The sequence below is a fragment of the Oncorhynchus masou genome, chromosome 30, assembly GCF_036934945.1.
Source record: "Oncorhynchus masou masou isolate Uvic2021 chromosome 30, UVic_Omas_1.1, whole genome shotgun sequence".
NCBI lineage: Eukaryota > Metazoa > Chordata > Actinopteri > Salmoniformes > Salmonidae > Oncorhynchus > Oncorhynchus masou.
Window position 1 is genome coordinate 56678361 of NC_088241.1, and position 16872 is coordinate 56695232.

Here is a 16872-nt window from a genome sequence, read left to right on the forward strand (position 1 = left end):
TTTAGAAATGCTTATAATTATACTGCAGTATTCCACAGTAACATCTGACAAAAATATCTAAAGACACTGAGGCAGCAGACTTTGTGAAAATTAATATTTGTGTCATTCTCCAAACTTTTGGCCACGACTGTACTCTACTATAGTTCCCTCAGTCAGTCCAGAGGGACATAGTCATACAGGGGTCAGCGGTGCAAATTTTATCAGAGCAGCAATAACTCCACATAGTTTGTAGCTGTTGAGACAACTTCAAAGCAGGCTAAATTGCAGTAAACCAATTGCTAACATATGGTGCCTTTTCCCTTCAGTGTTGGGGAATGTTAAAATAAGGGGCCGAGCCAGAGCAGGAGGGAGGAAGAGAAGGAGCAGCGATTCAGATAGCGAGGAGGAGGAGGAGGTGAAGGAGGAGGTTGTGGTCAAACAGATGAAAGAGGAGATCATCACCGCCCCAATCACCATGGTAGGTCTGGCATTTTGAAGACAGAAACAAGTTCTAGAAACATTTGGGATGTCAATTTGTGTGTGTTTTTATCAGTCTGTTCAGGAGATTGATGAAAGTGTTCTTACCATCCAACAAGACCAGTTCGATCAGCCCTTGGTCATCCTGAAGAGCGATGGGAGTAAGTCTTATGTCTTACTAACTCAATGTCATGTCTGTCCTCCAAATGTCTGTCAAACACTGAATCTCTGTGTTAATTTATGTTGGATCTCTCAGCCACTGTTTCTCCACTCTTGGGAGTTCTCCAATAGCATGTGGTTGATTGACATGCTGTTGATATTCTGTTGTCTTCCTCTAGCGGTCGATGAGCTCCAGGTGAACGTCACGATTGAGACCGTCCCTCCCCCTGGAGGTAATGCTATGCAGAAAGGAAGTCAAATCAGCTTCTCAATCACATGGGGGCCGATTCTGATCTGAGTTAAGTGCACGTAAATGGAATGCATTTCCATTTTTATGCACTTTTCTCTCTACTCGTATTTTGACCTTAAACTTAAGCATGGAGATTGAATAAATGTAGGTGTGTATAAAAAAAATGCTGCCCCAATTTCGTGTCATCTAATTGTCCCATCGCTGTAACTCCCGTACATACTCGGGAGAGGCGAAGGTCGAGAGCTGTGCGTCCTCTGAAACACAACCCAAGTCGCACTGCTTCATGACACAATGCCCGCTTAACCCGGAAGCCAGCCGCACCAAAGTATCGGAGGAAACACCATACACCTGGCGACCATGCCAGTGTGTGACTGCACCGCCACAGGAGCGGTGATGGGACATGGACATCCCTGCCAGCCCTGCCTCCCCTAACCCAGACGACACTGGGCCAATTGTGCGCCGCCCCATTGGTCTCCCGGTCGCGGCCAGCTGCAACAGAACCTGGACTCGAACCAGGATCTCTAGTGGCAGAGCGATGCAGTGTCTTAGACCACTGAGCCACTAAGGAGGCCTGATACGCCTTGTTCTGACCTCGACTTAATTCCCTCATAATTCCACCACCTTTAGGAGCGAGGAAACCATGAATAACATCTAGCGAACCTACTGGTATCAAGTGGAAAAACATCTACTTTATTTTTTCAGATAGAAATAACACCAATTCTTCATATATTGTAATTTACAACTTTATAAATGCTAGGTAAATGAGTAATCCGTTTGGACAAGAGAATTGTAAATATAAATTACACTTGTTTTAGATATACTGTAGTTTCCTAACCCTAAATAATCTACAAGATCAGAGTAATTTTTTTATCTACCAATTTGTACTGAAACGGAGACGAATAAGCATATATCTGGATGGCTTTCTTTCATTGATCCCTAATATTCTGAACGTGTTCTCTCAAAATATTCTAGTGAGTCTGTCAACAAAATTCTAACTAAAAAGGTACACCGTATTTAAAGGGATGGCTTAAGTTAAATGTACTGTAGACCCTATTTAATTTAAACTCCATTAAATAATCTGTTGGCCAGCAAGTGGGAGGGTTTTCAGCTGTTGAATTACATTTGTTAAGAACGCGCCCGCCTGCAAAGCCTGTTACGCACCTTCGTGAGGGAAGTCTGAATAGCAACTATTGAGAAGTGCGTAGGAAAGGTGGAATTTCCTAAACTGGAATCGGGCCCATACTACATGAACTATTCCTGCTCGGTCTCTCATTCACTCATCTCTCTCTCTCTCTCTCTCTCTCTCTCTCACTCCAGCACGGGACTCGTTCCATGTCTTAGTGAAATACATAGGACAGGAGGTGCTTAAACGTGAGGTCATAGGCAGCGATGTCCGAATCGCCTACCTGCCCTCATCACCTGTTCCACCCACCCTGATGATGGGTGGGTTCCCACGCATCCCCCTCCCAGAGTACCCCTCCACCCTGACCTCCTGCCCTGGCATCGGGCCTCAGCTCCAGGCCCTCTCCACACTGTTGCCCTTCATGGAGAAAGGGGTGATCCTGACCTCCACGGGGGCAGGGATCTATGCTAAGCGCTACTGCCAGGGCCGGGTGTTCTGGACAGGGCCACATTCAACCACGACGGGACCCCACAAGATGAACCGTGCTGTGGAGCCCGTGCTGCTCTTTGACAGAGAGGCTTTCAAAATGGGTGAGTGACATGGTGCTGCTCACGCTCTCTTGGTGAGGATAACCCACTTCTTTGTTGGCCCCTTATTGGATATTTCAGCAGTCAGTGTGTATTTACTGACTGTTTCCTTAGAGCTGGACCACTTCCGCAGTTACGGGGGAGACCCTCCTCAGTGTGGCATCACCTTGTGTTTCGGAGAGGAGTTCAGTGCCACAGAGGACCCATCCAGCAAACTCATCATCACACAGGTACAGCTGAAAGCTTTTCCTCACTTACTAATAAACAACTGTAACACCTGTTCAAATGTAACCAAAAGGTGCAGTAAATGCATACCTTAGAACAGGGTTTCCCAACTGGCGGCCCCCCAAATTGTCTGTTGGACATAAAACACTGTAAAAACACCAGCAAATCAGCTCCAAGTGATTTTAATTTGGGACGTCTGTTCCAAAAATATTCCCACACATAATAAAGAGATATGTGATCGTATACAAATGTAAGCAAGGTTTGAAATTATTGGATCTAGTTGATGATCCCTGCCTTTCAACTAAGGTTTATGTAAGTACAGGATAACTACACGTTTCACTGTGAATTAAAGAGGGACTGAACCACGCACCCCTTCCTTCTCCAGATAACCCTACCCTGGGCTCAGCAGCAGGTCAAAGAAGCTGAAGACTTCCGGGAGTCAATGACCTACCTCCGCGACATAGCCAGCCAATCAGGAGATGTCACCATCAACCTGGTTCCAGTGCCTTACCCCTGAGCATCTGATCACAGGACATCTCGTATAAATTAAGAGAGAGAAAATATTGAAGCACTATCTGATCTGATACCAAGGGCTCAATTCAATCCGTGTCGCGGAAATTCAGCGCAATAGCGCAATTTAAAGGCAATGTTCCTGCGTTTGCGGAGACTGCATTCACGGTGAACGCTGCACAAGTCGGCTCAGTCGGAAATTAGTTTTACATTTCAATCGCACTGAACATCCATGATACGGATTTAACGGAGTCCCAAGCCTTCTCAGACATGAACCACTCGACTGAATAGCACTACATGGAATGGAGACATCACTTTGGTTTAGCCTTCAGGATTGCCCTTTACCAACCCAATCACCTGATGTTATACTATTGGTCCAAATGATATTCAACTCACTTTGGCTGTGTTTACATAGGCAGCCCAATTCTGATCTTTTTCTACTGACCAATCAGATCAGCTATGAAAAAGAGATGTGATTGGTCAAAAGACCAATTAGTGGAAAAACATATCACAATTGGGCCTTTTTATAGGGAGTCAGAGACTTTTACTCCTTATTGCTGTCTTTATGAATGCTGACTGTGGTACTGCTTCAGATACCTTTCAGGATCCTCCTCGTGTTGTTCACATAGTCTGTGATAGCGTAACTGTTGACAAAGCTGTTGTATGAGATTCTGCCAAAACAGGCTCAGAAAGCCATAGTAGGGCCAAAGTTCAGTTATTTGATCATCACCATGTCAACTGTTCGAGGCAGGAAACCAACTTGTCTGTCTGAGGTTTTGGTTTCTGAAAGTGGTAATGCTTGTTCAGCACATTTATATTGAGAAAAAACAATATTGTGTACTTTATCTCTTCGTCATATAGAAATGAATCCAGGGGGGGGCTCCTTTCTCTTATGAACCGATGTTTATATGAACACAATATCACATGAATACTTTAAATAGTTTGTAGATGTAGTTTAATGAGTTGATAAGCTTACACACTCTGAAAGCAGTGGGTCAGGATGTACGTAATGTTGTGATGCCATTGGCAGCCATTTAACAAAGCCGTGCTCATAGTTCATGATTGTAAGTGGGTTAACAACATGGCTGCTGGGTTTGACACAAGGCACACTCTGGACTGAGAATGTTGTTAGGTGGAAGACTGCACAGATCTGTCAATATTTCAGTTATTTATGCATGTCTTGTGTTGTCAGTGTTCTGCCTGACCGTATTAAATCTATTTCATATTTTGAAAATATCGTGGATGTGCTTATTTGGCTGTTAGATGGTAATAATAAAAATAAGATTCTTAACTAAATATGTGTAGTTTCAGCAGGTTTAAGACATACTGTATATAATTCCAACTATTTAAATTTGAAAGATGTTATCAAAAGTTAGTTATCTACAAGCTTATTTCAAACATTACCATTGGCTGGTGAGGCAAGCTCTGCTATTTTGGCATTCAGTTTCTGATTTGTCCAGTCCCTAGTGATGTCGTCCAAATGGCTGTCAAAATCAACTAATAACGAGTGATCTCCAGAGTCCAGCAGCTGACTGGCTATGTCCCGAGTCTCCTCCCACTGCCGCAGCATTATCCTGGGGAAAGAAAAGGTATCTTTAATGAATGTATACTTCAAATAAATGTATATTTTTCTAACAAATAATTGTATTTGTCACATGCTTCGTAAACAGCAGGTGTAGACTAACAGTGAAATGACAACGGGCCCTTCCCAACAATGCAGTGAGACAAAAGAGAATTAATAGAAAAATAATTACGAGGAATAAATAGACAATAAGTAACGATAACTTGACTATATACACATTGTACCAGTACCGAGTCGATTTCCCCGGGGTACGAGTTAACTGAGGTAGATATGTGTATATATAGGTAGGGATAAAGTGACTAGGTAACAGGATAGATAATAAACAGTAAAAGCAGCATATGTGATGAATCGAGACAAAAAGGGTCAATGCCGATAGTTAGTTAACAAATAGCTACCCGGGTTAATTATTTAGCAGTCTTATGGCTTGGGGGGGGTAGAAGCTGTTCAGGGTCCTGTTGGTTCCAGACTTGGTGCATCGGTACCGCTTGCCGTGTGGTAGCAGAGAACAGTCTATGACTTGGATGGCTGGAGTCTTCGACAATTTTCAGGGCCTTCCTCTGACACCACCTGGTATAGAGTTCCTGGGTGGCAGGGAGCTCGGCCCCAGTGATATACTGGGCCATGTGCACTACCCTCTGTAGAGCCTTGTGGTCAGATGCCAAGCAGTTGCCATAAACAAGTGGTGGTGCAGCCAGTCAAGATGCTCTCAATGGTGCAGCTGTAGAACCTTTTGCAGATCTTTTCATCCTCCTGAGGGGGAAGAGGTGTTGTCGTTGCCCTCTTCATGACTGTTTTGGTGTGTGTGGACCATGATTATTCCTTAGTGATGTGGACACAGAGGAACTTGAAGGCCTACCACCGTCGTGTCCTCTGCAAGCGTATTGATGGTGTTGGAGACGCTCGTGGCCACGCAGACCAAGCACGCTCCCCTGTGGCGGATGTGTTGTTACCTACCCTCACTACCTGAGGGCGTCCCGTTAGGAAGTCCAGGATCCAGTTGCAGAGGGAGGTGTTTAATCCCAGGGTCCTTAGTTTAGTGATGAGCTTGGAGGGCACTATGGTGTTGAACACTGAGCATTCTCACGTAAGTGTTCCTTTTGTCCAGGTGGGAGGGGGCAGTGTGGAGTGCAGTAGAGATTGCATCATTTGTGGATCTGTTGGGGCGGTATGTGAATTGGAGTGGGTCCAGGGTGTCTGGGATGATGGTGTTGATGTGAGCCACGACCAGCCTTTCAAAGCATTTCATCTCTACAGATGGGAGTCCAACTTTTGCATTCTTGGGCACAGGGACTATGGTGGTCTGCTTGAAACATGTAGGTATTACAGACTGGGTCAGGGAAAGGTTGAAAATATCAGTGAAGACTGGTCAGCTGGTCAGCACATGCTCTGAGGACGCATCCTGGTAATTCATTTGGTCCTGCGGCCTTGAGAATGTTAACATTTACATTTACATTTAAGTCATTTAGCAGACGCTCTTATCCAGAGCGACTTACAAATTGGTGAATTCACCTTCTGACATCCAGTGGAACAGCCACTTTACAATAGTGCATCTAAATCATTAAAGGGGGGGGTGGTGGTGAGAAGGATTACTTATCCTATCCTAGGTATTCCTTGAAGAGGTGGGGTTTCAGGTGTCTCCGGAAGGTGGTGATTGACTCCGCTGTCCTGGCGTCGTGAGGGAGTTTGTTCCACCATTGGGGGGCCAGAGCAGCGAACAGTTTTGACTGGGCTGAGCGGGAACTGTGCTTCCTCAATGGTAGGGAGGCGAGCAGGCCAGAGGTGGATGAACGCAGTGCCCTTGCTTGGGTGTAGGGCCTGATCAGAGCCTGGAGGTACTGCGGTGCCGTTCCCCTCACAGCTCCGTAGGCAAGCACCATGGTCTTGTAGCGGATGCGAGCTTCAACTGGAAGCCAGTGGAGAGAGCGGAGGAGCGGGGTGACGTGAGAAGATAACTTGTTTAAAGTTCTTTCTCACATCGGCAACGGAGAGCGTGATCACACAGTCGTCCGGAACAGCTGGTGCTCTCATGCATGGTCCAATGTTGCTAGCCTCGAAGCGAGCATAGAAAGTATTTAGCTCATCTGGTAGGCTCATGACACTGGACAGCTCGCGGCTGGGGTTCTCTTTGTAATCCATGATAGTTTGCAAGCACTGCCACATCTGACGAGCATTAGAGCCGGTGTAGTAGGATTCGATCTTGGTCTTGTATTGACGCTTTGCCTGTTTGATGGTTTCTCAGAGGGCGTAGCAGGATTTCTTATAAACATCCGGATTAGTCTCCCGCACCTTGAAAGCGGCAGCTCTAGCCTTTAGCTCAATGAGGACGTTGTCTGTCATCCATGGCTTCTGGTTGGGATATGTACGTACGGTAATTGTGGGGACGACATCGTTGATGCACTTATTAATGAAGCCGATGGCTGATCTGGTGAACTCCTCAGTGCCATCGGATGAATCCCGGAACAATCTGTAACTGAACATCCCCTTCATCGGACCACATCGGACCACTTATTGAGCAAGTCACTGGTGCTTCCTGTTTGAGTCTTTGCTTGTAATCAAGAATCAGGAGGATAGAGTTATAGTCAGATTTGTCAAATGGAGGACAAGGGAGAGCTTTGTATGCATCTCTGTGTGTGGAGTAAAGGTGATCGAGAGTTGTTTTTTTTGCCTCTAGTTGCACAGGTGACATGCTGGTAGAAATTAGGTAAAACGGATGTAAGTTTTCCTGCATCAGTCACCAGCCACTTGGAGCAACGCCTCTGGGTGAGCATTTTCTTATTTACTTCTGGCCCTATACAGCTCGTTGAGGGCGGTCTTAGTGCCAGCATCAGTTTTGTGGTGCTAAATAGATGGCTACGAATAATATAGATAAACTCTCTTGGTAAAATGTATGGTCTACAGCTTATCATGAGGTATTCTAACTCAGGCGAACAGACTTCCTTAATATTAGAGATTGCGCACAAACTCTTAAGAAACCCCCTCTCCCGAGCTTCCTCTTAAAAATACAATGTAGTCCTACACAGCTGCTACAGCCACAGCTACTGTGAATGTACTTGATAGAGGTGTGCTATCAACAGAAAAGCAAATGGTAATTAACTATCTTGAAAGAAGGATAGCAGAGATGTCCAGATCTTACGTGTGTTTGTCTTTGAGGGTCCAGCGGGTATCTTTTCGCTCATACATCATGATGGGAGGCACCCTGTAGTCAGGAGACATCTTTCCACCATCAATCTGACAAGCCACACAGGTCACAGTTAGAGAGAAGGGGATGCAGACACATCAGAAAGATTTACCAAAAAGCTGCTGCATTGTGAGCTTGGACACACACACGCACAATAAGGAATTACAGACAATAAAACCACAGTGGATGCCTACCATTAACAAAACTGCATTGTTACACTGCTCTGCGATCTTGTCTGCAATCTTCAACGCACATGGCGTAGGGCTGCCCAGCGAAGGGGAGAGAGAAGGAGCGGTTATTGTTTAACACAGGTGATTAGCATGTGATAAGCAGGCTAACAGGCCGCTGAAACCACATGATAGAGAAATTAACATCTAGAGTCAATAGTGAAGCTGAACCACAGTGGGACACACACCTGCTGTCTGACACACAGGCGTTGGCTTGGTAGTAACCTACAATCCTCTGCTGTGTCTGTGCACACCATACATCCACCTGAAGCAAAGAAGGTATGATACATTACAGCACATAAATACATGACAAGCCAAAAGACTGATCCACACTGTACATGCACCACTGCCAGTTAAGAACGAGTAGTTAGGCTACTTGTGTTTGATCATTTCTGACATACTGTATGTTGGACAGCAAAGACCACAGGTTATTAGGTGGTTACCTGTGTGAGAGCCAGCTGGGTGATGGGAGCCAATGGTAGGTGAGTGTGAAGCAAGGGAACGCAGTCTGTCACACACACAGCGCCACCTGCTGGGCTGGATGACAACAACAGCCCATTGACACTGCACCGTGGAAACAGACAGGCGTGCAGGTACATCTTCACATAGGCGAGACAGGACAACTCAACCTCTCCCATGACTGTAGACAGAAAATGATACACAGATCTGAGAACAATGCAGCAAAACACCAGGCCAAAAACACTAGTCAGGGCTTGATTTGAGCAAATTGATGACAGAAGATGTAATGACATGAAGGCTGACAGAATAAATAAGATTTAGTAATAAATCCTTGCATTACAAACTTGCTGGATGACACAATAAGGACCTTTTCAACTGCACTAATACATCCAACCAATATTGTTAGAGCCAGGGAGGGACGCCCAAGCAGTTCAATCAAAAGCCACACAGCAAACCATTGTTTTGGACATTGATTGACTGCTCTAGCTAGCTAGCTTGTCGCCCCCTTGTTAAAGAAGTAGAAAGGTTAAGCTGGGTCAAAGACAGCAGGAGAAATGAAAGTGAGTGAGGGCGAAGTATCAGAGGGGGTCGGTGTGGTGAGGTTCTCTGAGGGTCAGGATAAAGATGAGTCTGTGACAGTAGGAGTGATTTTTTTTTTTTTTTTAAGTGGACCATTGCCTTTTGGCTGATCCATTTGTGGTTTCAGAGAGGGTGAAAACAGTTGGGTGCTGTGGAATCGGTGAGGGTAAAGGAATCGGCGAGGGTAATCAGAAGTGGTCTGGTGATAACTGTTTGTGTTTCTGCTGGTCGGAGGGAGCAGGAGCTCCGCGTTAAACGAATGGGGACAAGAGATGTTAATTGTTTTGCTCTCGAGAAAAGGGTGCCAGTGAAAGGAGTGAATACTGGGTAGCGGTAAATGTTAAAGTTGACCAACTGAAGGGGAAGATTCCCTTGTTCTTTTGAGTTTTGATGTTGAGTCTTTGCCGACAAAGTGATTAGGATATGTAAGTTATCCTGTACAAGCTTTTGTGCCGAAATACATTACGTTGTTATTAGTGTCAAGCTTATGGGCTTTTGGCAGCAGTGTCTAGGAGGGAGGTTCCTAGGAAGTGACAAGTGTACCTAAGGCCATGAGACAAAGGAATGTGTAGCATTGGGGAAAGTAGTGGTCTGTGTTAATTGTATAATTGTAGGGGTGCCCATGGGGCTGGGAATCAGAAGTGTCCAGTGCAAGAGAGGCAGGTTGAGGTTCTGGTGACAGCTACAGAGGTATGTGGGTGTATGAGACTTGACATCAGAAGAGTTACAGGGTGTGTTGAGTGGTGGTGTCCCGTCCTTTCAGGCTGATGGACTAGATAGATTTAAATAGTGGAGTAATGGTGGTGGGTTTTAGTGAGTGCAGGGTTAGATGGTAGGGGATTTAAATAGTGGAGTAATGGTGGTGGGTTTTAGTGAGTGCAGGGTTAGATGGTAGGGTATTTAAATAGTGGAGTAATGGTGGTGGGTTTTAGTGAGTGCAGGGTTAGATGGTAACATTTATTGGAAGCCAACCGCCGTTATACGTCATTGAAGAAGTACCACCACAGAGTAGTGATGGGCATTCCGGCTCTTTTCATTTAGTCGGCTCGTTCAAAAAAAGAAAAAAAAGAGACGGCTCTTTTGGCTCCCAAACGGCTCTTTAAAAAAATATATGTTTTGTATTTAAATTCAAACAGTTTGTGATAGTTTGACTATGATTGGTGTTAAAACAATTAATTAAATTATTAAATGAAGTCATATGCTACCTTAACCAGAATGTATTTAAAAATTAATTGGTTTGTTATGAAAAAGTGCTATTAAACATTTGCAACTTTTTTGCATATAAATGTAACAATTCAAAATGAATACAATCTGAACAACATAATAATAGAATATTGTACCATATCAAAAGAAAAATAAATATCAATGTGCAAAACTGCAACATCCCACATAAAACAGGTCCCTCTTCTCTCTCTTCTTTATTGCCATGTTATAACCAGCAGCACACAGCAATGCTGACCGTATTTTGCTTTATGAGAAATTTGCATTCAGAAATGCAAGCTGCCTCACTTTCAGGGGGCTGATGCGGTTTCTTCTCTCAGTAATTATGTCCCGTTTTTGAGAAGACCCTCTGAGGGAACAATGTGGCCATTATGCAGTCTCCCTTTCATGACTTTAGCAAGTCGTGGGTAGACAGAGGCCTTGTTCTTCCACCAGCTCAGAGAATCTGCAGATCTTTGGAGGAGGGGCTCCTTCATTATGGCATCTGCTGAGATTCCTTCGTGCTGCATCCCCAGTTGCGCTCTCGTCGAACAACACCTAAACAGCAGACGTTTGTGGCACTACTGCTGGTGCTTCTGCTCCATCTGATCCCTCTTCTTCCTGTTGCCTGAGCCAGCTGACTGATGGGGCTGTCCCTCCCTACTGCTGAGGTTATTCTTTAAAGAGCCTCATCAATCTCTCTGGAATCACTGAAGGCTAACTTAAACCTGGGTTCAAGTGCAGCGGTTTCTGTCCATCAACTCTCACATGTCCTGTGGTTACATTTTCTTCTCTCTGGCGGCTGGCTGTGATTCGCTGCAGACCCTGACACAAGAGTATCATTTTTGAGGCTGTCACATAGCTGAAGAGAACAGTAACTTATTAGTTCAGGTTCATGTTTTGTCTACTGATACGACATTCTCATCTACTGCTCATATACATATGTAGTAATAACAGCTTACTGTACCTCTCTCCACTGATCTCCACAGTGACCTCCACCACCTCCCATTCCTCTTGGGTCTGAGCATCAACAGGTGCATTGACAATGGCCAGGGTAGAGATGACGACATCCTTTGCCTCAAGAAACCACTTCAACATATAAAATGTTTAATTCCACCTTGTAGAGCGGTCTTGTTTAGGCCTCAGCTCAGGCATCCCCATCAAGGCAGCTACTGTGCTCCTGTGGAAGTATTCCACAGCTGCTTTCACTTTGTCCACAGTGGGCTTCATGACCTTCAGAGCATCTTTTACAATCAGGTTTATTGTGTGGATAAGACATGGACGAAGAGTCCATTTAAACAGTTTCATGGCTTCGGTTATGTTAGCTTCATAGTCGCTAACACAACAGACCACTTTTCCATCTACTTGCCATTCTCTGGCCACTCTCAACAGTTCCTCTGCTAAGTTCTCTGAAGTGTGTCTGTCGCTGAACTCAAAGCAGTCCAGAAGACTGCTAGACACTGAAAAATGTTCAATGAAGTGACATGTAACCGACATGTAAGAAGTGGTTACCCTTGATGTCCAGCAGTCATTGGTAAGGCAAACTGCAGTAGCTTTTTGTACTCTTTCCTGTACTGAAGCCTGTGTACATTGGATTTAGGCTATTGCTATAATTTCAACAAAAAAAAGTCCTCCATCGTAAATTCCTGGAAATCGTTGGCAATCATTTTTGCCAATGCAATATCAATTTGGCCTTGTTTTGCTACAGACATAGACTTTGGCATAAACTGGTCCATAGAAGACTGCGTTGCTGAGGAGGTGCTGGCTCCACCACTATCACTAGCAGGCCCGCTAGTTTCTCGCAGCTCCGCTACAGCGAGCTTCACAGTTGGGTGCACAGTTCGCAAACGCCGGTGTAGGTTGTGCGTAGAACCGGCCTTATATGAGATTTTGTTTTGGCAAATTCTACACAGTGCTCTAACATTGTCTACATTATTAAAACGTATCCAAATGCTACTGTGTTTCCGACTCATTTTCTCCACTTCCCCTCTCTCCTCCGCTGCTAAGTGTGTGACTGAGTTGGCTCGGCCCTCCCTCGCGCATCTTTGGATCATTGGTTGACACTGCGTGTCTGATTGACGGGAACAACAGGTGAGGCTGTTAGTCTGAGCAGACAGAACGAATGTGTGTGCTCTTGAGCATTTAGGCCTATATTATTTTATCTTTTTTCGTTCTATGAATTAGTTAATTCCATTCATTTAAATCTTTTGATTATTCATATCTTAATTTTGTATTTCTTTTTAGAAATAGATTCGGCTCTTCTGATATGCGAGCCGGCTCCCAACGTTCTAAATCGTTAGCGAACTAGTGATGCCAATTTAGCAATTTTGTTGCAAGATTTAGCAACTTTTCAGACTACCCTGGTAACTTTTTTTCAAACAGCACCGAGCAACAAATGTAGCTAAATTTAAAAATGTATTTGGAACTTTTAGCAACTTCTGAAAAGTGACAAACGCTAAAATGCACGCATTTTCCATCTCAATGACACAAAAACGTTTCTCTGTCACAACACACGTGCCTGGCTGTAAAAGTGCGTTGTGAGTGACGTTAGCAGCAGGCAGCAACAATTTCAGCAAATTGCAAATCATTGTTGGCCGAATAGCAGTCAGTCGACGAGCCAAACCCAATAAATATAGTTGGTGACGAATGTTTGATCTTGAACAGAACTTACAACATTAATTAACATGTTTCAATCAAAATTATACGGCCAGAAGTACAGAAACGAGTGGGAGTCTGTAACTGAACAAATGTCAAATCATATTTTTGGCCGAGATGGCCGGTCAATTTGAGTAACGTCATTTAGCAACAAATCAACCTGCCTCTAGCAATTTACCCTGAAAACGAGTTGGCAACACTGCTACCAACCCAGAGGGGCAAGGTCGCGAGGCTGAACAGACCGGGCAAAGGTTTGAGAAGTGAAAAAGTATTCCTTAGTTAATTTTCTCGAAATCTGAGCGCACAATCTAGATTCGAGCCAATGTATTAAATAGTTGAACATATTAATACTCCAACCTCGTGAAAGTGACAATTACATTTTAATTGAGTAAAAAACGACTTCATATCGGAATGGCTTTGATTCGACGGCCTGCACATACACGCATGAGCTTATCTAGCCAACGTCGCCATGACATCGCCCACAAGTGTGGTCGGGGATTTCTATTGGAGAAGCAGTTCTAGCCCATCTTCATACTCTTCGGTTTCAGCCGGTCGTTGTTAGTACTCAGCAAGCTAGCTTGCCAACATCAATGGTCAAAAGGTCTGCCTACGTAGCTAGTTATGGCCAATAGCAGTTCAAATAGATCTGGGAAAGTATATACTAGCTAACGTTATATAGATATTGGAGAAAAAAAAAACATTTTATGATAGCTAGCTAGTATAGCTAACACTTGGCTACCTAGCTGGCAACTTACCGTCAAAGGATATTATTTCTTGGGATGAGATTTCAGAAGACCAGTAAAGCAAGCGTCCGGATTCAAACTCAACTGTCTAATATTGCATATTAATAAAGATAACAAAATATTGAATACATGGATAATTTACAAACATGTGCACTGTGGAGCAGAAGCTTCATCGATTGAGCAAATTTCCTGTTTAGTGCCCGCCCACCTACAGTATCTGCATTTGGGATTGGTTGCAAGTGACTGTCAAAGTCTACTGGCGTCTCTGTATTATGCCAATCATTTGTTACTAGACCCCATTCGTTCAAGCAGTGAGGCGTCTCCTCCTTGTTGACATTGTTTGGCATACCTTGTAACCCAATAATGCATTTTTACATGGTTTTGAAAAATGTACAAAATAGTAAATTGTAGTACAGCCTGCTGCCACATCTGTTTGTGCCGTCTTGTGAACTCATATAGACAACTGTAGAGCCTCTAGCCCTGCTCATTATTATTTTTTTAACCTTTAACTAGGCAAGTCAGTTAAGAACAGATTCTTATTTTCAATGACGGCCTAGGAACAGTGGGTTAACTGCCTGTTCAGGGGCAGAACGACAGATTTGTACCTTGTCAGCTCGGGGATTAGGCTACCACTAGGCTAACCTGCCGCCCCATTATACCTTATCTAACCTTTCAGTTCCACCACCCACACATGCGATGACATTATCACCAGGTGTCAATGATGTTTCTAGAGACAATATTTCTCTCATCACTCAATACCTAGGTTTACCTCCACTGTATTCACATCCTACCATACCTTTGTCTGTACATTATACCTTGAAGCTATTTTAATCGCCCCCAGAAACCTCCTTTTACTCTCTACTCCGGACGTTCTAAACGACCAATTCTCATAGCTTTTAGCCATACCCATATCCTACTCCTCCTCTGTTCCTCTGGTGATATAGAGGTGAATCCAGGCCCTGCAGTACCTAGCTCCACTCCTATTCCCGAGGTGCTCTCTTTTGATGACTTCTGTAACTGTAATAGCCTTGGTTTCATGCATGTTAACATTAGAAGCCTCCTCCCTAAGCTTGTTTTATTCACTGCTTTAGCACAATCTGCCAACCCGGATGTTCTAGCCGTGTCTGAATCCTGGCTTAAGAAGATCACCAAAAATTCTGAAATCTCCATTCCAAACTACAATATTTTCAGACAAGATAGAACGGCCAAAGGGGGCGGTGTTGCAATCTACTGCAGAGATAGCCTGCAGAGTTCTGTCCTACTATCCAGGTCTGTACCCAAACAATTTGAACTTCTACTTTTAAAAAATCCACCTCTCTAAAAACAAGTCTCTCACTGTTGCCACCTGCTATAGACCACCCTCCGCCCCCAGCTGTGCTCTGGACACCATATGGGAACTGATTGCTGCACATATATCTTCAGAGCTCGTGCTGCTAGGCGACCTAAACGAACATGTTTAACACCCCAGCCATCCTACAATCTAAGCTTGATGCCCTCAATCTCACACAAATGATCAATGAACCTACCAGGTACCACCCCAAAGCCATAAACAGGGGCACCCTCATAGATATCATCCTAACCAACTTGCCCTCTAAATACACCTCTGCTGTTTTCAATCAAGATCTCAGCGATCACTGCCTCATTGCCTGCATCCGTAATGGGTCAGCGGTCAAACGACCTCCACTCATCACTGTCAAAAGCTCCCTGAAACACTTCAGCAAGCAGGCCTTTCTAATCGACCTGGCCGGGGTATCCTGCAAGGATATTGACCTCATCCCGTCAGTAGAGGATGCCTGGTTATAAAAAAAATAAGATAAAAAAGCCTTCCTCACCATCTTAAATAAGCATGCCCCTTTAAAGAAATTTAGAACCAGGAACAGATATAGCCCTTGGTTCTCTCCAGACCTGACCGCCCTTATCCAACACAAAAACATCCTGTGGCATTCTGCATTTGCATCGAACAGCCCCCGTGATATGCAACTTTTCAGGGAAGCTAAAAACCAATACACACAGGCAGTTAGAAAAGCCAAGGCTAGCTATTTGAGGCAGAAATTTGCTTCCTGCAACACAAACTCAAAAAAGTTCTGGGACACTGTAAAGTCCATAGAGAATAAGAACACCTCCTCCCAGCTGCCCACTGCACTGAGGATAGGAAACACTGTCACCACCGATAAATCCACTACAATTGAGAATTTCAATAAGCATTTTTCTAAGGCTGGCCATGCTTTCCACCTGGCTACCCCTACACCGGGCAACAGCACTGCACCCCCTACAGCAACTCGTCCAAGCCTTCCCCATTTCTCCTTCTCCCAAATCCAGTCAGCTGATGTTCTGAAAGAGCTGCAAAATCTGGACCCCTACAAATCAGCCGGGCTAGATAATCTTTCTTTCTAAAATTCTGCCGAAATTGTTGCAACCCCCATTACTAGCCTGTTCTACCTCTCTTTCGAGTTGTCTGAGATTCCCAAAGATTGGAAAGCAGCTGCGGTCATCCCCCTCTTCAAAGGGGGGGACACTCTTGACCCAAACTGCTACAGACCTATATCTATTATACCCTGCCTTTCTAAGGTCTTCGAAAGCCAAGTCAACAAACAGATTACCGACCATTTCGAATCCCACCATACCTTCCCCGCTATGCCATCTGGTTTCAGAGCTGGTCATGGGTGCACCTCAGCCACGCTCAAGGTCCTAAAAGATATCTTAACCGCCATCAATAAGAAACAATACTGTGCAGCCATATTCATTGACCTGGCCAAGGCTTTCGACTCTGTCAATCACCACATCCTCATCAGCAGACTCAATATCCTTGGTTTCTCAAATGATTGCTTCGCCTGGTTCACCAACTATTTCTCTGATAGAGATCAGTGTGTCAAATCAGAGGGCCTGTTGTCCGGGCCTCTGGCAGTTTCTATGGGGGTACCACAGGGTTAAATTCTTCT

At 44.5% G+C, this 16872-nt stretch overlaps 2 protein-coding genes across 3 annotated transcripts in view; one reads left to right on the forward strand and one right to left on the reverse strand.

Annotated features, from left to right (window-relative positions):
• Positions 1 to 4544, forward strand: part of LOC135522853 (E3 ubiquitin-protein ligase RNF31-like) — a 22033-nt gene extending 17489 nt beyond the window's left edge. Inside the window, exons 28-33 of the mRNA XM_064949490.1 lie at positions 306 to 457; positions 533 to 617; positions 795 to 848; positions 2183 to 2578; positions 2690 to 2805; positions 3186 to 4544. Of these exons, the coding sequence (XP_064805562.1) occupies positions 306 to 457; positions 533 to 617; positions 795 to 848; positions 2183 to 2578; positions 2690 to 2805; positions 3186 to 3317 (935 nt within the window). The 3' untranslated portion in view covers positions 3318 to 4544. The remainder of the gene's footprint in view (positions 1 to 305; positions 458 to 532; positions 618 to 794; positions 849 to 2182; positions 2579 to 2689; positions 2806 to 3185) is intronic.
• On the reverse strand, positions 4249 to 14321 carry emc9 (ER membrane protein complex subunit 9). Of its 2 annotated transcripts, XM_064949488.1 has the most exons (7): positions 13946 to 14321; positions 11503 to 11715; positions 8741 to 8937; positions 8486 to 8562; positions 8265 to 8334; positions 8026 to 8120; positions 4249 to 4884 (listed from the first exon to the last, which is right to left on the reverse strand). In XM_064949488.1, the coding sequence occupies exons 2-7, from the start codon at positions 11603 to 11605 to the stop codon at positions 4704 to 4706; spliced, it is 723 nt and encodes a 240-aa protein (XP_064805560.1). In that variant the 5' UTR covers positions 11606 to 11715; positions 13946 to 14321; the 3' UTR covers positions 4249 to 4703. The 2 variants fall into 2 exon arrangements, with proteins under 2 accessions (XP_064805560.1, XP_064805561.1); XM_064949489.1 differs by lacking the exon at positions 11503 to 11715 and having other exon boundaries at positions 13946 to 14287.
• Positions 14322 to 16872: the final 2551 nt, after the last annotated feature.

Coding starts and splice junctions, on each gene's coding strand:
- emc9 (XM_064949488.1), bottom strand. CDS start 11,605: ATGTCGTCATCTCTACCCTGGCCATTGTCAATGCACCTGTTGATGCTC. Junction 8,563..8,740: donor CCCAGCTGGCTCTCACACAG/GTAACCACCTAA, acceptor TCTTTGCTTCAG/GTGGATGTATGGTGTGCACA. Junction 4,885..8,025: donor ACCCTCAAAGACAAACACAC/GTAAGATCTGGA, acceptor TTCTTTCCCCAG/GATAATGCTGCGGCAGTGGG.